Source organism: Amblyraja radiata, chromosome 30 (assembly GCF_010909765.2).
Source record: "Amblyraja radiata isolate CabotCenter1 chromosome 30, sAmbRad1.1.pri, whole genome shotgun sequence".
Classification (NCBI taxonomy): Eukaryota; Metazoa; Chordata; class Chondrichthyes; order Rajiformes; family Rajidae; genus Amblyraja; species Amblyraja radiata.
This window is the reverse complement of record NC_045985.1, coordinates 5,171,821-5,193,304: the sequence shown is the minus strand read 5'-3', so window position 1 is coordinate 5,193,304 and position 21,484 is coordinate 5,171,821. Positions and strand designations below refer to the sequence as shown.

General features: G+C 48.0%; 2 protein-coding genes across 3 annotated transcripts in view; both read left to right on the top strand.

Annotated features, from left to right (window-relative positions):
* The window catches only part of LOC116989918 (nuclear factor 7, brain-like), a 48,797-nt gene that overhangs the window by 10,064 nt on the left and 17,249 nt on the right, over positions 1-21,484 (top strand). Inside the window, exon 2 of the mRNA XM_033047472.1 lies at positions 8,916-8,999. Coding sequence (XP_032903363.1) covers positions 8,916-8,999 — 84 coding nt within the window. The remainder of the gene's footprint in view (positions 1-8,915; positions 9,000-21,484) is intronic.
* LOC116989795 (E3 ubiquitin-protein ligase TRIM39-like) lies at positions 15,229-19,721 on the top strand. Of its 2 annotated transcripts, XM_033047377.1 has the most exons (3): positions 15,229-15,491; positions 15,584-15,720; positions 19,098-19,721. In XM_033047377.1, exons 2-3 carry the CDS (start codon positions 15,669-15,671, stop codon positions 19,628-19,630), a joined length of 585 nt encoding a protein of 194 aa, XP_032903268.1. In that variant the 5' UTR covers positions 15,229-15,491; positions 15,584-15,668; the 3' UTR covers positions 19,631-19,721. The 2 variants fall into 2 exon arrangements, with proteins under 2 accessions (XP_032903268.1, XP_032903267.1); XM_033047376.1 differs by lacking the exon at positions 15,229-15,491 and having other exon boundaries at positions 15,502-15,720.

The window sequence follows — 21,484 nt, the reverse complement described above, 5'->3', positions numbered from 1 at the left end:
TCGAAAGGCCAAATGGCCTACTCCTGCACCAATTGTCTATTGTCTATATGGCGAGACCAAGTGCAGGCTTGGCGATCGCTTCACTGAACACCTCCGCTCAGTCCGCCTAAATATACCAGATCTCCCGGTTGCTAAACACTTTAACTCTCCCTCCCATTCCCACATTAACATTCCTGCCCTGGGCCTCATCCATTGTCAGTGTGAGGCCAAGCGCAAATTGGAGGAACATCAGCTCATATTTCATTTGGGCAGCTTACAACCCAGCGGTATGAATATTAACTTCTCTAAATTCAAGTAGCCCTTCCGTTCACTCACTCGACATCCCTCCCCATTCACAGTTCTCCAACCAGTTTGACTGTCTCCGATAACATTTTATCTCTGTTTGCTTCGTTGTTACCTTCTCCCAGCCAACATTGATCTATGCTACATTTTTCTTGATCTCCATCCCCTTGTTAACGTTTTCACACCTTGTACTTCCTTATCTCGGTCTCTCCCTCTCCCCTAACTTCGGTCTCGACCCGAAACGCCACCCATTCCTTCTCTCCAGAGATGCTGCATGTCCCGCTGAGTTACTCCAATATTTTGTGTCTGTCTTTGAAACAAAACCTATCCATGTTCTGCAAAGATGCTGACCCAGTCTCTGTTAATTACTTCAGCACATTCTTTCACTTTAGTAAACTTGCATCTGCAATTCATTCTGTTAAATAAAACGGACATAGATTAATTTCTCCTCATTTATCAGACACATGTGAGTAACGTGTAGATGCAGAGCTTGTGTGGAATTATGGGCTGAGGCGGAATTGTCGTTTTACTCCAGTAGCAAACGCAGCTGCCTGGAAGATTCACTTTCGCACAGGCAGCTGGAGATGGGAGATCCCTGAACACAAGCGACAGCCGCACCCCTCCCTCTGTCTCACCGCCTCTCAAGAAAACAGGAGCACGTCACCTGGCCCCTCATGTCCGCCCTCGTTCAGTATTAACATGGCGACTCCACCACATCTCTACCTCCTCTTTAACCACCTCTAATTACCACTCACATCAATCTCCTCTTCCTACAAGCTCCACCCCATGCCCCCCCCCCCCCCCACCCCACCCCCCCGGGGTTTCACAGCCCCATGTAACCCAGCCCCCTCAGCCCCACTGCCCCCCCCCCCCCCCCCCCCCCCCCCCGCACAACCACCATTTCCCACCACGACCAGCAAGGGGGAGAAACCCCGGGCAAGGCGTCAGTTGTTCTCCCGACGGTGCCTGAGGCCGAGCGGCTTCTCCCCCGGTCCCGGGGCCGCGCTGCCCGAGTCTCCCCCGACCCCCGGGTCTCTCTGATTCTCTGCTTCTCCCCCCAGTCTCCGTCACCCTGGATGTAGAAACTGCGTATCCGCAGCTCGAGGTGTCTGAGGATCGGAAGAGGGTGAGATGGACCCGGACCCGGAGGAGTCTCCCTGACACCGGGAAGAGGTTTACAGTCAATTCGCGTGTACTGGGATCGGAGGGATTCACATCGGGGAGACATTACTGGGAGGTGGAGGTGGCGGGGAGTCGGGACTGGAGGCTGGGAGTCGCCGCAGAGTCTGTGGAGAGGAAGAGACGGGTCACACCGACCCCGAAGACTGGAGTCTGGAGCATCGAGCGCCGGGGTGACGAGTTTAATGCATCCGCCTCCCCTCCATCCCGTCTCCCCGCCCGTCCCATCCCCGGGAGGGTGGGAGTTTATCTCAGTTACGAGTCCGGGACAGTTTCATTTTACGACGCGGACACCAAGTCCCATCTCCACACCTTCACTGGGAATAAATTCACGGAGAAACTTTATCCTTTGATCGGTATTGTGGATGAAAACTGGCTGAGAATCTGCTCCAGTTCCGCTCCGGGTGTGTAAAAGGGTCGGGTCCCGGGACCGGCGTCAGGAGCGGGGCTCAGGGGCTGTGGGGCAGAAACCCGGTGGACAACAGGTCGGACCTGAACGAACGGCTTCCATTTAATCCCCAAATTCCGCGTCGTGAAACAAACCCCAGTGAGCGCGGAAATAAAACCAGGGGGAATGTAAATGTGGGAAGAGTGAAATAAACAGCAACTGAAATCAGAGCTGTCTGTCTGTCGATCCGTTCATTTTAACGGGTTAACCGCGTCCGGCAACGGAACAGAAATTACTTTTGTGAAAATATAAAGATTGAAACCATCTCCCTTCCCGCGGGTTCAGCAGCAGCCGCGGGCGGCGGGTCCTGAGCTCCGGGCTCCCCCGGGTCATGAAGTCCGCCGCTTCTTTAAATTTATAGCATTTGCTCTCCACACAACAAATTAATTTTCTTCGGAACGGATCTTTGGAAGAATGGGTTCAAACCGAATTCCCGGTTCCAGGTGGGAGCCCGTTGTGCTCAGGCTCTGCCTGTCTCTCTGTAGGATATGTAGATCATTCCTTGTCTCAGTCTCCGCCAGATCCCTCCCTCACCTCTCTCTCAGGTACATCATATCTGAATCGGTGCTGCTTCCTGCTCTCGTTCACCGCTTTAACGCTTCATCTCCCTCACTGCCAGTTTCCAACCAGCTCCCGCTTTCCTCTGCTCGAGCCCCGACTATTCCCTTCGCTTTCCCGCCGTCTCTGTTTCAGAGAAAACGCGAGTGACCAATGTCCATTCCAAGCCCGCGGACGCCATCGGCTACTTCGTCCATCCACTACCCCTGGTTGCGCATCGGAAATTGAATATTCCCTCCAAGTTCGAGTGTGTACAGCAACATCCCGCTTACATTTACACAATGTCCTCGCATCTCTTTTAGGAGACCACAAAGTACTTTACTGGTGGAATTCTCTTTGAAGTGCAGCCAGGAATGGCAACTGAAATGCAGGAGTCAATTTACAGACAGGGACATTCACAAACAGTTTAAAAGCAAACTATACTGTCCAAAGCGATTTGTGTTTATTTCAATTGGAGTATTAGAAGCACCAAGCACATCATTCAAATAAACACAATCTTTCTATTCGGTTCTTATGAATGTTACTGGTCGTGCGAATTATTCAACTACAACAGGGTATTAAATGTATCTGTTGTATTAATCTACTGACCTACAATATTGTAAGTGGGTTTGATTTCAATGAACCAACCCCTTTTACATGTTTTCCTCTCTGATTATTTGCCTCTGTTTCTTCCCTTCTTTCACCCAATCCATCAGGTGAAACTTTAATCGGCGCCCTCAGCCCAAAAGAGAGAAATAGTCATGAGTTGTTAATTGTCATATGTACCGGGGCGGAGTAATGACATTCTTACTTGTCCTTAATCTGAGTTTGCATCTATTTCACTCCTCACAACTTTCCCTCCTTAAACTGCGGGACACACTTCTGTTCCTGACTCCAATGTTAGTAAATAATCCTCGCTCCTCATTCAAGGAATGTTGCCATTCCACCCCCCATGTCCGTAATCTTTCAGATTTGTAATCAGCATTCCCAACTCCCAACAAAGTGGGTTGCAAAGTCTCTGACTCAAGAGTTTTTTGCCTGAGCCCAGACCTCTGTTGTGTGGGTGGACAAAGCTGAGGTAGTAAAGTGGGCTTGGGATGGGTCCGCAGTTGGTCAGGCAGGATCTGTGGAGAGAGGACATGAGTTCGCATCCCGAGTCTCTGGTCGAAATCTGCCCTGACCCTGTCAGTCCTGCTGCACATAAAATAATACTGTTATTGATGTTGTTGGGAATATGAGGCACTGTTCCTCCAGGTTGTGTATGGCCTCACTCTGGCAACGGAGAGGGCCCAGGACAGAAAGGTCAACGTGGGAATGGGAAGACGAGTTAAAATGGTTGGCATCCGGCAGCCCTTGGCGGACCGAGTGCAAGTGTTCAGCCAAATGGTCGGCGACTCTGGACTTTCACACGAATGTGCACCAGGCGTCACCAGGAATACAGGATGCAGTAGATGAGGTGACCGTGAACCTCTGTCTCATTGGGAAGGACGGCTGTGATCGCTGATGGAGGTGAGAGGGTAGGTACTATAAATGCAGTTAGTTCAGGCGTTCAGTTTAGTTTATTGTCACGTGTACCGAGCTACAGTGAAAAGCTCTTGTTGCGTGCGATCCAGTTAGCAGAAAATCAAGTCACATCCAGTGTATAGATACATGATAAGGGAAGAACATTTAGTGCATGGTAAAGCCGGCAAATTCCGATCAAGTACAGTCCGAGGGTCACCAAAGAGGTAGATAGTAGTTCAGCACCGCTCTCTGGTTGTGGAAGTATGATTCAGTTGCCTGATATCAGCTGGGAAGAAACTGTCCCTGAATCTGTAGGTGTAGATCTTACTAGTGTCTTGTACAGTTGCATCAAATCCTGTATTTCATACCCTCACAGACCCAGCAAATTTATCAAACGCCTTCGTCACCACCCTGCCCATCCCTGGTGCAATGTTCATGAAGCTGTGTGGCTGCATTCCAATGTCTCTCTAGTCTGCTAAAAATAACACAGGGTGTAACTTTACAATGTGTATAATCTGCCCAGGCCTGTTTTACCAATTTGAATCACATTTATCCGTGTTCAATAATCCGTCCCGTCCCCAGCTGCAGGACGCTCCCCCGCCCCCCCCCACAGGCCTCCGACAGGCAGCCTGAAACCGTCCACAGCTGCATTCCATTCGGCCCACAACACCCGTACTAGCCCAAGTAATGTCAATTCAGCCCGCAATGTCCGTACTATCCCTTCGGAACAAGTCCATTTGCTCACAACAACTGTACTAGCCCGAAAAGTTCATTCGGCCCACAACATCCATGCTAGCACTCTGGAAACCAGTCCCTTCGGCCCACAACGCCTGTACTAGCCCACATAAAATCACTTCAGCCCACAGTGTCCGTACTTGCCATCTGGAAACCAGTTCCTTCGGCCCACAACACCCGTACTTGCCCTCCAGAAAGGTCCCTTCCCCATCCACAGCATCGGCAACGGCAGCGCACAGCAGGAGTATGCATCGGTAGTAAGCTCCTACCACCCCCCCCCCTCCCAACCGGCCCCGGGCAGGCCCCGCCTGAATCCATCCCCCTCCCCTGGCTGCAGAACCCTCCCCACCAGAACCAGCCTGAAGCCGTCGCCGTCGACAGAACGCTCCAGCCGGCCCCCGCCTGATGTGGTCCCCCTCCCACGGCTGCAGGACGCTCCCCGCTGGCCCCCGCCTGAAACCGCCCCTCTCCGCTGGCCAGCGTACAACATCAGGAGATAGTCACAACATGCTGGAATAACTCAGCGGGACAGGCAGCATCTGTGGAGAGAAGGAATGGGTGACGTTTCGGGTCGAGACCCTTCCTCAGTCTGAGAGTCAGGGAATGGGAAGCGAGAGATATAGACGGCGATATAAAGAGATATAGAACAGATGAGTGAAAGAGTCCGAAGAAGGGTCTCGACCCGAACGTCGCCCATTCCTTGTCTCCGGAGATGTTGCCCGTCCACTGAGTTACTCCAGCATTTTAGACAATAGACAATAAACAATAGGTGCAGAAGTAGGCCATTCAACCCTTCGAGCCTGCACCGTCATTCAATGTGCGTATAGCTGATCATCCCCAATCAGTACCCTGTTCCTGCCTTCTCCCCATATCCCCTGACTCAGCTACCTTTAAGAGCCCTATCCAGCTCTCTCTTGAAAGTATCCAGAGAATCGGCGTTTCACACTCACAACTCTCTGTGAGAAAAAATGTTTCCTCGTCTCCGTTCTAAATGGCTTACCCCTTATTCTTAAACTGTGGCCCCTGGTTCTGGTCTCTTCCAACATCGGGAACATGTTTCCTGCCTCTAGCTTGTCCAAACCCTTAATAATCATATTTTTCAATAAGATCCTCTCTCGTCCTTTTAAACTCCAGAGTATACAAGCCCAGCCGCTCCATTCTCTCAGCATATGACAGTCCCGCCATCCTGTGAATTAACCTTGTAAACCTACGCTGCAATCCCTCAATAACAAGAATGTCCTTCCTCAAATTAGGGGACCAAAACTGCACACAATATTCCAGTTGTGGTCTCACTCGGTCCCTTCACTGACTGCGGTACCTGCATACTTACGTTCATTGACTGATGAACAAGGACCCCCAGATCCCGTTGTACTTCCCCTTTTCGCAACTTGACACCATTTAGATAATAATCTGCCTTCCTGTTTTTGCTACCAAGGCGGATAACCTGACATTTATCCACATTAAACTGCATCTGCCATGCATCTGCCCACTCACCCAACTTGTCCAAGTCACCCTGCATCCTCATAGTATCCTCCTCACAGTTCACACTGACACCCAGCTTTGTGCCGACTACAAATTTGCTAATGTTACTTTGAATCCCTTCGTCTAAATCATTGATGCATATTGTAAATAGCTGCGGTCCCAGCACTGAGCCTTGCGGTACCCCACGTCACTGCCTGAAATTCTGAAAGGGACCCGTTAATCCCACTCTTTGTTTCCTGTCTGCCAACCAATTTTCTATCCATGTCAGCACTCTACCCCCAATACCATGTGCCCTAATTTTGCCCACTCATCTCCTATGTGGGACCGTGTTCAAATGCTTTCTGAAAGTCCAGGTACACTACATCCACTGGCTCTCCCTTGTCCATTTTCCTAGTTAAATCCGGAAAAAATTCCAGAAGATTAGTCAAGCATGATTTCCCCTTCGTAAATCCATGCTGACTCGGACCGATCCTGTTACTGCTATCCAAATGTGCCGCTATTTCATATTTTATAATTGACTCCAGCATCTTCCCCACCACCGATGTCAGGCTAACTGGTGTATAATTCACTTTCTCTCTCCCGCTTTTCCTAAAAAGTGGGATAACATTGCCCACCCTCCAATCCACCGGTACTGATCCTGAGTCTATAGAACATTGGAAAATTATCGCCAATGCATCCACGATTTCCAGAGCTACTTCCTTAAGTACCCAGGGATGCAGACCATCAGGCCCTGGGGATTTATCAGCCTTCCGTCCCATCATTCAACCCAACACAATTTGCTGCCTAATATGGATTTCCTTCAGTTCCTCCGTCACCCAAGATCCTCTAGCCACTAGTACATCAGGAATATTGTTTGTGTCCTCCTTAGTGAAGACGGATCCAAAGTACCGGCTCAACTCATCTGCCCACTCACCCAACTTGATCCCCATAATAAATTCACCATAATAAATGTTGTGCCTATCTAAGGGGAATAAGGCTTTTCAGCTTAGTTTATTGTCACGTGTTTCGAGGTACAGTGAAATACTTTTGTTGCGCGCTATCCAGTCAGCAGATAGACAATACATGATTACAATCGAGCCACTTACAATGGACAGATACTCGATGATGGAATGACGTTTAGTGCAAGGTTAAACCAGCAAAGTCCGATCATAGTTAAAGTGAGAAATGTTGAGGAGGGAGTAGAGATTTAAGAGTGTGGGGCGATTGTAATATGTGATTGTAGATCTGCATCGCACGCAAATAGATGCCTTGGTTGGGCGCCATCTCGGAAGCATTAGCGGCAAGAATGACCTGCAGGGGCGGGAGGAAATGCTGCCAATTGGGCTTTCGAATCTGAGTGCTCCGTGTTCCACACTCACTGATTCCACGGTGGCGCAGCGGTAGTGTTGCTGCCTTGCAGCGCTTGCAGCGCCAGAGACCCGGGTTCGATCCCGACTACGGGTGCTGTCTCTATGTTCAACCCCGTGAGCGCGTGCGTTTTCTCTGAGATCTTCGGTTTCCTCCCACACTCTAAAGACGAACAGCTATGTAGATTAATTTACTTGGTGGATGTGTAACATTGTCCCTAGTGTGTACAGGATAGTGTTAATATTCAGCCTGACGAAGGTCTCGACCCGAAACCTGATCTATTCCTTCGCTTCATGGATGCTGCCGCACCCGCTGATTTTCTCCAGCATTTTTGTCCACTGCTGCATGAGAGACAGGTGCACTGTTGTAGAATAAAATAAGGGCGGAGGGAGGTCTCCGTCCATCCTGATCCCGGGCTGTGAACGGAGATGCGGCGGCGGGTTCCACTGCCCAACAGGTGCAACGTCTCCTCAGGTGACACCCGAGGCTTCATTAGCGCCGGGCCCCGTCCCTTTCTGTCCTTAGTCTTTCTCGTCCATATTCAGGCCAGTTTAATGTCCAATCTACCCCTCCCTCGTGTGAGATGAGTTGGAAGCGGCCAGGACATCTTCACACTGAACACTTGCAGCCAAATAGCACTCATTGCTTGGGACGGCAGCGGGCGCAGCGACACGGTACTGTGGGGGTTGGGTTTAATTTAGTTGAGAGATACAGTGCACAAGCAGGCCCTTCGGCCCACCGGGTCCGCGCCGACCAGCGTTCCCCGCACGTTAACAGTATCCTACACCAATTAGGGACATTTCTTACATTTACCAAGCCAATTGTTTACATTTCCCAAGCCTTTGAGTTTGTGAGGAAAACGAAGATTTCGGAGAAACCCCACGCAGATCACGGGGAGAACGTACAAACTCTGTACAGACAGCGCCCGTAGTCAGGATCGAACCCGCGTCTCTGGAGCTGCATTCGCTGTTAGGCTGCAACACTACCGCTGCGCCACCGTGACGGTCACGTGACCTCGACGTCATTCAGCAGCTCCACGTCAGTGACAAACATTGAACCAGGAAGTGGAGATAAAATGGCTTCGAAACACCAGGTCGAGAGTTGGACCGAGGAGATAATTTGTCCCATCTGCCTGGATTTCTTCACCGATCCGGTGACACTGGAGTGTGGGCACAACTTCTGCCGCTCCTGTATCACACAGAGTTGGGACAGGGAGGCGAGAAACTCCTGCCCGGAATGTAGAGACGAGTTTACAGACCGCACCCTCAGGGTGAATCGGGCCTTGGTTAGACTGTCTGAGAAAGCTCGAACACTGAGCCTGAATCTCAACGCGAAGGAAAGTAAACTTCACTGCGCGAAACATCAGGAAGAACTGAAGCTGTTTTGTGAAACTGACAAGAAGCTGATCTGTTTGATATGTGCAACTGCGCGGGAACACAAGTCTCACAGCTTCGTGCCGGTAGATGAAGCAATTGAATTCTACAAGGTAAAACCAAACTGATTTTGATCAAGGACTTCAATGCATTTCGTTGTCTCTGTACTGTACACTGACAATGACAATTAAAATTGAATCTGAATCTGAATCTGAATCAATGTGTAATATTTTCTTTATTGTCTGACATTTTTATTCTCTGATCTGAACCCCAACCCCAGGAACAGGTGAAAACTTCTTTCGAATCTCTCACAGAAAAGAAATCAGTGATCGAGCAAATGGAGCAGCAACAGAAAGAGAATATTTCTGGAGTTCAGGTGAGGCTTTGTACTATCGATTTCATTATTTTGTGTAATTTTGATCCCTGTGATGCCTGTAATAAGGGGCACCTCTATAGAGCTCAGTAGTCGAGGACCCGAGATCTTGGGAGCAGTTGGGCAGCCAAGGATTTCACTCACTAGAGCGCAGGAGTCTGAAGAATGATCTATTGCAGGTGTATAATATCACGAAACAAAATGTCAGGGTGAATACTCAGTCTTTTACACTAAGTGGGGCGTGCGAGCATGCGAGTGCATAGGTTTAAGGTGAGAGGGAACAGATTATGAACATTAATACGAACATTAAGGGCAACTTTGATAGTGGGTATATGGAACGAGCTGCCAGGGGAGTTTGTTGATTCAGGTACCATAACAATATTTAAATGATATTTGATCAAATTCGTGGAGAGAAAATTTTAGAACCAGGTGAGCCAAATCCGGAGAGGTGGAAATAGTGCAACTGGGGCAATAGACAATAGACAATAGGTGCAGGAGAAGGATATTCGGCCCTTCGAGCCAGCACCACTATTCAATCGATCATGGCAGATCATCCCCATTCAGTATCCCGTTCCTGCCTTCTCCCCATATCCCCTGACACTGCTATGTTATGCTGAAGAGCCCTATCTATCTCTCTCTTGAAAGTATCCAGAGAAACAGCATCCAACACCCTCTGAGGCAAAGAATTCCACAGACTCACAACTCTCAGTGTGAAAAAGTGTTTCCTCATCTCCATTCTAAATGGCTAACCTCTTATCATTCAACTGTGGCCCCTGATTCTGGACTCCCCCAACACCGGGAACATATTTCCTGCCTCTAGCGTGTCCAAACCCTTAATAATCTTAGATGTTTCAATAAGAATCCCTCTCATCCTAACTTCCAGAGTATACAAGCCCAGCCGCTCCATTATCTCAGCATATGACAGTCCCGACATCCCAGGAATTAACCTTGTAAACCTACGCTGTACTCCCTCAATAGCAAGAAAGTCCTTCCTCCAATTAGGGGACCAAAACTGCACACAATACTCCAGGTGTGGTCTCAGTAGGGCCTTGCCCATCTGCAGAAGGACCCCTTTGCTCCTGAACTCAACTTCTCTTGTTATGAAGGTCAACATGCCATTCGCTTTCTTCACTGCCTGCTGTACCTGCAAGCTTACTTTCATTGAATGTTCAACAAGGACCCCCCAGATCCCGTTGTACTTCCCCTTTTCCCAACTTGACACCATTCAGATAATAATCTGCCTTCCTGTTTTTGCCAGTAAAGTAGATAATCTCACACTAATCCACATAAAACTGCATCCACCCACTCCCCCAACCTGTCCAAGTCACCCTGTATTCTCATAGCATCCTCCTCACAGTTCACACTGCCACCCAGCTTTGTGTCATCAGCAAATTTGCTAATGTCACCTAAATCATTAATATATATTGTAAATAGCTGCCGTCACAGCACCAAGCCTTGCGGTACCCCACTAGTCACTGCCTGCAATTCTGAAACAGACCCGTTAATCCCTGTCTTCCAACCAATTTTCTGTCCATGTCAGCACTCTACCCCCAATACCATGTGCCCTAATTTTGCCCACTAATCTATGTGGGACCTTATCGAATGCTTTCTGAAAGTTCAGGTACACTACATCCACTGGCTCTCCTTTGTTCATTTTCCTAGTTCCATCCTCAAAAAATTGCAGTAGATTAGTCAAGCATGATTTCCCCTTCGTAAATCCATGCTGACTGGGACCGATCCTGTTCTACTGATCTGCTATCCAAATGTACCGCTATTACACCTTTAAGATGTGACTCCTGCACCTTCCCCACCATCGATATCAGCCTAACTGGTCTCTGTTTTCTCTAACATTAGCTACCCCCCCCCCTCTCCCCCCCCCTCAATCCACAGGAACTGTTCCTGAATCTATAGAACATTGTAAAATGATCACCAATGCATCCACGATTTCTAGAGCCACTTCCTTAAGTACCCTGGGATGCAGACCACCAGGCCCTGGGGATTTATCAGCCTTCAGTCCCATCAGTCTATCCAACACCATTTCCTGCCTAATGTGGTTTCCTTCAGTTACTCTGTCACCCCAGATCCTCTGGCCACTGCTATATCAGGAAGAATGTTTGTGTCCTCCTTAGTGAAGACAGATCCAAAGTACCTGTTCAACTCATCTGCCATTTCCTTGTTCCCCATAATAAATTCACATTTTCGGTCTTCAAGGGTCCAACTTTGGTCTTAAATAATTTTTTTCTCTTCACATACCTAAAGAAGCTTTTATTATCCTGCTTTATATTCTTGGCCAGCTTACCTTCATACCTCATCTTTTCTCCCCGTATTGTCTTTTTGGTTATCTTCTGTTGTTCTTTAAACATTACACAATCCTCTTGCTTCCCGCTCATCTTTGCAACATTGTACTTCTTCGCATTAATTTTTATACTGTCCCTGACGTCCCTTGTCAGCCATGGTCGTCCCTTTCTCCCCTTGGAATTTTCCTCCTAGGAATGAACTGATCCTGCACCTTCTGTATTATTCCTAGAAATACCTGCCATTTTTGTTCCACTGTCATCCCTGCTAGTGTATTTTTCCAGTCAACTTTGGCCAGCTCCTCCCTCATGGCCCCATAGTCCCCTTTCTTCAACTGCAACGCTGACACCTCCGATCTACTCTTCTCCCTCTCCAATTGTAGATTAAACCTGACCATGTTATGGTCGCTGCCACCTAATGGCTCATTAACCTCGAGGTCCTTTATCAAATCCAGTTCATTACATTACACTAAATCCAGAATTGCCTTCTCCCTGGTAGGCTTCAATACAAGCTGTTCTAAGAATCCATCACGAAGGCAATCTACAAAGTCCCTTTCTTGGGGTCCAGTACCAACCTGATTTTCCAAGTCTACCTGCATGTTGAAATCTCCCATAACAACCACAGCATTACTTTTGCAACATGCCAATTTTAACTCCTGATTCAATTTGCGCCCTATGTCCAGGCTACTCTTTGGGGGTCTGTGGATAAGTCCCATTAGGGTATTTTTACCCTTACAATACCTTAGTTCTATCCATACTGACTCCACATCTCCTGTCCCATCAGTCTACCCAACACCATTTCCTGCCTTATGCGGATTTATTTCAGTTCATCCATCACCCCAGATCCTGTGGCCACTAGTACATCAGGAAGCTTGTTTGTATCATCCTTGGTGAAGACGGATCCAAAGTACCTTTTCAACTCATCTGCCATTTCCTTGTTCCCCATCATAAATTCACCTTTGATGTCTTCAAGGGTCCAACTTTGGTCTTAACTAATGTTTTCCACTTCACATACCACAATAAGTTTTTACTATCCTCTTTTATACACTTGGCTCGCTTACCTTCGTACCTCATCTTTTCTCGCCGTATTGCCTTTTTGGTACCTTCTGTTCCTCATTAAACATTACTGAATCCTCTTCCATCCCGCTCATCTCTGCTACGTTGTACGTCTTCTCTTTTATTTTTATACCATCCATGACTTCCCTTGTCAGCCACGGTCGCCCCTTACTCCCCTTGGTATCTTTCTTCCTCTTTGGATTCTGCACATTTTGTATATTCCCAGAAATACCTGCCATTTTTGTTCCACTGTCATCCCTGCTAGGGTATCTTTACAGTCAATTTGGCCAACTCCTCCCTCATGGCTCCATAGTCCCCTTTGTTCAACTGTAACACTGACACCTCCAATTTACCCTTCTCCCTCTCAAATTGTAGATTGAAACTCACCATATTATGGTCACTGCCTCCTAATGACTTCTTAACCTCAAGTTCCTTTTATCAAATCCGGTTCATTACATAAGGTCATGTCGGTTACATTACTTTCACCAGATATTTCAGAATTATCAAGACGAGCTCTTGAATTGCCAAGGTAATGATAGCTATGGATTACATATGGGTAAATAGAATTAGTGTAGATACGTACAGAGCCCAGCATGGACATGTTGCTACGAAGGGACTATTCCTGCACTTCAGGACTCGAGATACACTCGCCAAATGTCACCTTCCATGTCATGAAGAAACACAGCAGAGTGACATAATATATTGATTTTAATCTTTCATCTGACAGGAAGAGTCACACAACCTTCAGTCACAGATCACATCCCAGTTTGTTGAACTGCACCAGATATTCACTGAGAAAGAACGGCGCTTCCTTGGAGATATCCAGGAGGAAGAGAAAAAGATTGTAAAAAGAATGAAGAAAAATCTTCAACAGATTCAAGAGAATTTAAATTCCATTCAAGAGGAACTCTCAAAGTTACAGGAACAGATAGACCACAAGGACGGTGTGATGTTTCTGAAGGTGAGGGGTTACACTACAGTTCGGATAAGTGAGAGTGCACAGTCACAAAATGGTGGGTTAAATTTCTGAAATAAATGCTGCATTTACCAGTAATTCAGTACTGGGTCAATGTCCCGTCTGTTCCATCTACTCACCACATCCGACAATAATGCCCCAAATTCCCCTCTCTACATCATGGACATTCGGCCCATCCACTGCTGTCAGTTTTCCTGCTCCGCACAAGCCTCTCCCCACCTACTCACAACATCCACCAGCAGTGCCCACAGTTGCCACATCTCTCGTGTTTATCCACCTTTATCCACCTCCCCATGAAATGACCACTCCTGTGGTAGAGGGTTCTATATTATCTTGACTGAATCTCTAGTGGAACTTTTGAAAGACCACCTGATATTTCATCTTCAATTCACTTTCATATCATGATCTGATATTTCAATGTTTAATCTTGCATTAAATGTTGTACCCTTTATCCTTTATCTCCACACTGTGGACGGCTTGTTTTTACACATGTACAGTTTTTTCTTTGACAGGACAGCATCCAAACAAACGCTTTTCGCCGTACCTCAGTACATGTGACGATAATAAATTCATTAGTTCAGAAGTGATAGGAAAAGTATTAGCCCATCAAGTCTACTCCGCCATTCAATCGTGGCTGATCTGCCTGTTCTAATCCCATTTTCCTGCCATCTCCCCATACCCCTGACACCAGTACTAATCAAGATAATATTAAATTATGTTTATTTTCCTTTAATTTGCCAAAGGAACTCACGAAGTGTGCAGCCTTTCCTGTAGGTTTGATCCACAGATCAATGGCAGATTTTTCACTAACACTCCTTGCACATTCTTGGTTGTATTGTATTGTATTCAAATTTATTGTCATTGTCTCAGTTAGAGACAACGAAATGAATTTCCCTTACAGGCAGTATCATAAAAAATAAAATAAATAAATAATAATAAATAATAAAACATATTAAAAATAAAATACAAAATTCTTTGTTCCTTTGGTTCTTTGTTCATTCGTGTAATACCCTCAAGCTGTGTCAGCTGGGGTCATAGTTGGGAAATGGGAATTTTCAGCAGCTCCTAAAGTTCTATGGAATGGTTTCTGTTGTGTTGAACCATCAGTCCCAATAAATTCAGGAACAAAATCAAGTGTTGGAGCAACTCTGCGGGTTCGGCAACATCTGTGGGGTATTTGGATGGGTGACGTTTCGGGCCGGGACCCTTCTTCAGATTGTTGTTGTGAGGGGTGGGGAGCTGGAAAAGCGATGGAGTTTGACAAAGCCTCATGACTGGCAAAGGATACAGGCGAGGGAGGTTTGCCTGGCAGTTGTGTGGACATCGGCTAGAGATGAATAGCATAGAAAGGGGGTCAGGTAAGAAAAGAGGAGAGATATGTTGCCAGATGGAGGATTAGAGGAGAAAGGGTTCTGGGGGAATGGGTAAGAGAGCGGGTTGGTGCGAAAAGTGGAAGCTCATTAAGCTGGGCACATGGAAGAAATGGGGTAATGGGAAGAGAGATGGTGTTACCTAACATTGGAGATGTCAATGTTCATTCTGCTGTGTTGTAAACTACCCGAGCGGAATATGAGGTGCCGATCCTCCATTTTACGTGTGACCTCTGTGATTAATGGAGGAGGCCCAAGACTGGAAGCACAATATGGAAATGAGAAGTGGAGTTGGAATGTTTAGTAACCGGGATGTTCCGCAGATCTGGGTCACTTAGTCTACGCTTGGTCTCGATGATGTACAGGAGGGGGCCGAACCGAAGGGTCACCAATCCACATCCTCGTGAAACGCTGCCTGCTACGCCGTGTTCCAGCACTTTGTGTTTTATATAAGATGGCATTTTGCATTTCTTGTATCTCAATGAATTGAGCTTTGTGTTTTATTTATTTCAGGATGAAGCTGGTCGGGAGAGCAGGTAGGACATGCTCTTGACTGAAACTGTGTGTGGATGTGTAATGTAACACCAATGACATGCTCAATGTATCACCATGTGTTTACTGTTTGCAGTGCGAGTGTTGATACTGAATCGTTGTCAGTGACAGATGCTGCCCCGGCCTTTGAAACGATCTATCGCCCCTTTGTGTTGAACACAATGATAAGAGAAATATCTGATGTCATTAAGTGGAGCAGCTTACAACCTGACGGTATGAATATAGAATACTCTCAATTTTGTCAACAAACGTAATCTCCCCCCCCCCACACACACACACACACCTTCTCTCCCCACCCCCCCACACACACACACCTTCTCTACCCGCCCCCCCACCCCCCCCCCCCCACACACACACACCCACTCTCCCCACACACACACACACACACACACACCTTCTCTACCCACCCCCCCCCCCGCACACACACACCTTCTCTACCCCCTCCCACCCCACCCCCCACACACACACACACCTTCCATCCCCCACATGCCCACCCGTCCACACACACCTTGTCCCTCCTTCCCCCATCACCCCCCATCTTTTCCTTGTACCTATCCTGGACTCCCCTCCACCACAACCTCTACAGATATCTCTTCCTCTGGCTTCACGATTCTCACCCCTTATCTCGCACCTTTTGTTATTTAATCTCTGGCATTAATCCAACTATCGGCCTATCAAAACAATCCACTCGCTGGTGTCCGCCTCTCACTGGCATTGGGTGGAGATGCAATCCCACCACTAGCCACAACTTCCCATCTCCACCCCTTCATTTGCACCTCCTCCACCTCCTGTATATTGTCAGTTACTGATTGTGGATGATCAGCCATTATCAGATTGAATGTCGGTGCTGGCTCGAAGGGCCGAATGACCTACTCCTGCACCTATTGTCTATTGTCTATATGGCGAGACCAAACGCAGGCGGTGAACACCTCCGCTCAGTCCGCCTAACCCTCCTTGATCTCCCGGTTTCTAAACACTTTAACTCTCCCTCCCATTCTCACACTGATATTTCTGTCCTGGGCCTCATCCATTGTCAGTCTGAGCCCAAGCGCAAATTGGGGGAACAGCATCTCATGTTTTATTTGGGCAGCTTACATCTCAGCGGTATAAATATTGACTTCTCTAACTTCAAATGTCCTTTCACTCTCTCCACATCCCTCCCCATTCACAGTTCTCCAACCAGTTTGACTGTCTCCGATTACATTTTATCTCTGTTTGCTTTGTTGTTACCTTCTCCCAGCTAACAATGATCTATGTTACATTTTCCTTGATCCACATCCCCTTGGTCTCGTTTTCACACCTTGCACTTCCTTATCTCGGTCTCTCCCTCTCCCCTAACTTTGGTCTCGACCCGAAACGCCGCCCATTCCTTCTCTCCAGAGATGCTGCCTGTCCCGCTGAGTTACTCCAGCATGTTGTGTCTATCTTTGAAACAAAACCTATCCATAACCATATAACCATATAACAATTACAGCACGGAAACAGGCCATCTCGACCCTTCTAGTCCGTGCCGAACACATAATCTCCCCTAGTCCCATGTACCTGCGCTCAGACCATAACCCTCCATTCCTTTCCCATCCATATAACTATCCAATTTATTTTTAAATGATAAAAACGAACCTGCCTCCACCACCTTCACTGGAAGCTCATTCCACACAGCTACCACTCTCTGAGTAAAGAGGTTCCCCCTCATGTTACCCCTAAACTTCAGTCCCTTAATTCTCAAGTCATGTCCCCTTGTTTGAATCTTCCCTACTCTCAGTGGGAAAAGCTTTTCCATGTCAACTCTGTCTATCCCTCTCATCATTTTAAAAACCTCTATCAAGTCCCCCCTTAACCTTCTGCGCTCCAAAGAATAAAGCCCTAACTTGTTCAACCTTTCTCTGTAACTTAGTTGCTGAAACCCAGGCAACATTCTAGTAAATCTCCTCTGTACTCTCTCTATTTTGTTGACATCCTTCCTATAATTAGGCGACCAAAATTGTACACCATACTCCAGAATTGGCCTCACCAATGCCTTGTACAATTTTAACATTACATCCCAACTTCTATACTCAATGCTCTGATTTATAAAGGCCAGCACACCAAAAGCTTTCTTTACCACCCTATCTACATGAGATTCCACTTTCAGGGAACTGTGCACAGTTATTCCCAGATCCCTCTGTTCACCTACATTCTTCAATTCCCTACCATTTACCATGTACGTCCTATTTTGATTTGTCCTGCCAAGATGTAGCACCTCACACTTATCAGCATTAAACTCCATCTGCCATCTTTCAGCCCACTCTTCCAACTGGCATAAATCTCTCTGTAGACTTTGAAACTCTACTTCATTACCCGCAACCCCACCTATCTTAGTATCATCTGCATACTTACTAATCCAATTTACCACACCATCGTCCAGAACATTGATGTACATGACAAACAACAGTGGACCCAACACAGATCCTGTGGCACCCCACTCGTCACTGGCCTCCAACCTGACAAACAACCATCCACCATTACTCTCTGGCATCTCCCATTCAGCCACTGTTGAATCCATCTTGCTACTCCACCATTAATACCCAACTATTGAACCTTCTTAACCAACCTTCCATGAGGAACCTTGTCAAAGGCCTTACTGAAGTCCATATACACAACATCCACTGCTTTACCCTCATCAATTTCCCGAGTAACATCTTCAAAAAATTCAAGAAGATTAGTTAAACATGACCTTCCAGGCACAAATCCATGTTGACTGTTCCTAATCAGACCCTGTTTATCCAGATGCTTATATATATTATCTCTAAGTATTCTTTCCATTAATTTGCCCACCACTGACGTCAAACTAACAGGTCTATAATTGCTAGGTTTACTCTTAGACCCCTTTTTAAACAATGGAACAACATGCGCAGTACGCCAATCCTCCGGCACTATTCCCGTTTCTAATGACATTTATCCATGTTCTGCAAAGATGCTGACCCAGCCTCTGTTAATTATTTCAGCACATTCTGTCTCTTTAGTAAACTTGCATCTGCAATTCATTCTGTTAAATAAAACGGACATAGATTAATTTCTCCTCATTTATCAGACACATGTGAGTAACGTGTAGATGCAGAGCTTGTGTGGAATTATGGGCTGAGGGGGAATTGTCGTTTTATTCCAGTAGCAAACGCAGCTGCCGGGAAGATTCACTTTCACACAGGCAGCTGGAGATGGGAGATCCCTGAACACAAGCGACAGTCACAACCCTCCCTCTGTCTCACCGCCTCTCAAGAAAACAGGAGCACGTCACCTGGCCCCTCATGTCCGCCCTCGTTCAGCATGATCAAGGCGACTCCACCACATCTCTACATCCTCTTTAACCACCTCTAATTACCACTTGCATCAACCTCCTCTTCCTACAATCTCCACCCCCCCCCCCCCCCCCCCCCCCCCTCCCCCACCCCGCCCCACCACGACCAGCAAGGGGGAGAAACCCCGGGCAAGGCGTCAGTTGTTCTCCCGCCTGTGCTTGAGGCCGAGCGGCTTCACCCCCGGTCCTGGGGCCGCGCTGCCCGGGTCTCCCCCCGACCCCCGGGGACTCTCTGATTCTCTGCTTCTCCCCCCAGTCTCCGTCACCCTGGATGTGGAAACAGCGCATCCGCGGCTCGAGGTGTCTGAGGATCGGAAGAGGGTGAGATGGACCCGGACCCACAGGAGTCTCCCTGACACCGGGAAGAGGTTTACAGTCAACCAGCGTCTGCTGGGATCGGAGGGATTCACATCGGGGAGACATTACTGGGAGGTTGAGGTGGCGGGGAGTGAGTTGTGGAGGCTGGGAGTCGCCGCAGAGTCTGTGGAGAGGAAGAGACTGGTCACACCGACCCCGGAGACTGGAGTCTGGAGCATCTGGCGGCAGGATGACGGGTTTAATGCATCCACCTCCCCTCCATCCCCTCTCCACGCCCGTCCCATCCCCGGGAGGGTGGGAGTTTATCTCAGTTACGAGTCCGGGACAGTTTCATTTTACGACGCGGACACCAAGTCCCATCTCCACACCTTCACTGGGAATAAATTCACGGAGAGACTTTATCCTCTCTTCGCAACTTGGAAGGAAAACCAGTGGCTGAGGATCTGCTCCGGTTCCGCTCCGGGTGTGTAAAAGTGTCCGGTCCCGGGACCGGCGTCAGGAGCGGGGCTCAGAGGCTGTGGGGCAGAAACCCGGTGGACAACAGGTCGGCGCTGAACGAACGGCTCCCATTTAATCCCCAAATTCCGCGTCGTGAAACAAACCCCAGTGAGCGCGGAAATAAAACCAGGGGGAATGTAAATGTGGGAAGAGTGAAATAAACAGCAACTGAAATCAGAGCTGTCTGTCTGTCGATCCGTTCATTTTAACGCGTTAACCGGGTCCGGCAACGGAACAGAAATTACTTTTGTGAAAATATAAAGATTGAAACAATGTCCCTTCCCGCGGGTTCAGCAGCAGCCGCGGGCGGCGGGTCCTGAGCTCCGGGCTCCCCCGGGCCCTAAAGTCCGCCGACTCATAGAATTTACCGCGTGTTTGCAGCATTTGCTCTCCACAGAACAGATGAGTTTTCTTCGGAACGGATCTTTGGAAGAATGGGTTCAAACCGAATTCCCGGTTCCAGGTGGGATCCCGTTGTGCTCAGGCTCTGCCTGTCTCTCCGTAGGATATATAGATCATTCCTTGTTTCAGTCGCCGCCAGACCCCTCCCTCACCTCTCTCTCAGGTACATCATGTCTGTATCGGTGCTGCTTCCTGCTCTCGTTCACCGCTTTAACGCTTCAACTCCCTCACTGCCAGTTTCCAACCAGCTCCCGCTTTCCTCTGCTCGAGCCCTGACTCTTCCCTTCGCTTTCTCGCCATCTCTGTCTCCGTCTCAGAGAAAACCCGAGTGACCAAAGTCCATTCCAAGCCCGCGGACGCCATCGGCTACTTCGTCTATCCACTACCCCTGTTTGCGCATCGGAAATGGAATATTCCCTCCAAGGTCAAGTGCGTACAGCAACAACCTGCTTACATTTACACAATGTCCTCGCATCTCTTTTAGGAGACCACAAAGTACTTTACTGGTGGAATTCTCTTTGAAGTGCAGCCAGGAATGGCAACTGAAATGCAGGAGTCAATTTACAGACAGGGACATTCACAAACAGAGTTTAAAAGCAAACTATACTGTCCGAAGCGATTTGTGTTTATTTCAATTGGAGTATTAGAAGCATCAAGCACATGATTCAAATAAACACAATCTTTCTATTCGGTTCTTTTGCCTGAGCCCAGGCCTCTGTTGTGTGGGTGGACAAAGCTGAGATAGTCAAGTGGGCTTGGGATGGGTCCGCAGTTGGTCAGGCAGCATCTGTGGAGAGAGGACATGAGTTCGCATCCCGAGTCTCTGGTCGAGATTTGCCCTGACCCTGTCAGTCCTGCTGCACATAAAATAATACTGTTATTGATGTTGTTGGGAATATGAGGCACTGTTCCTCCAGTTTGTGTATGGCCTCACTCTGGCAACGGAGAGGGCCCAGGACAGGAAGGTCAACGTGGGAATGGGAAGACGAGTTAAAATTGGTGGCATCCGGCAGCCCTTGGCGGACCGAGTGCAAGTGTTCAGCCAAATGGTCGGCGACTCCGGACTTTCACACGAATGTGCACCAGGCGTCACCAGGAATACAGGATGCAGTAGATGAGGTGACCGTGAACCTCTGTCTCGTTTGGAAGGACGGCTGTGATCCCTGATGGAGGTGAGGGGGTAGGTACTATAAATGCAGTCAGTTCAGGTGTTCAGTTTAGTTTATTGTCACATGTACCGAGCTACAGGGAAAGGCTCCTGTTGCGTGCGACCCAGTTAGCAGAAAATCAAGCCACATCCAGTGTGTACATACATGACAAGGGAACAACGTTTAGTGCATGGTAAAGCCGGCAAATTCCGATCAAGTACAGTCCGAGGGTCACCAAAGAGGTAGATAGTAGTTCAGCGCTGCTGTCTGGTTGTGG

Excerpts from the sequence above, each read along its gene's own strand:
- LOC116989795 (XM_033047376.1), top strand. The coding sequence starts at position 15,525 with ATGTGTAATGTAACACCAATGACATGCTCAATGTATCACCATGTGTTT. Across the intron at positions 15,721-19,097 it reads GAGCAGCTTACAACCTGACG|TCTCCGTCACCCTGGATGTG; the intron begins GTATGAATATAG and ends TTCTCCCCCCAG.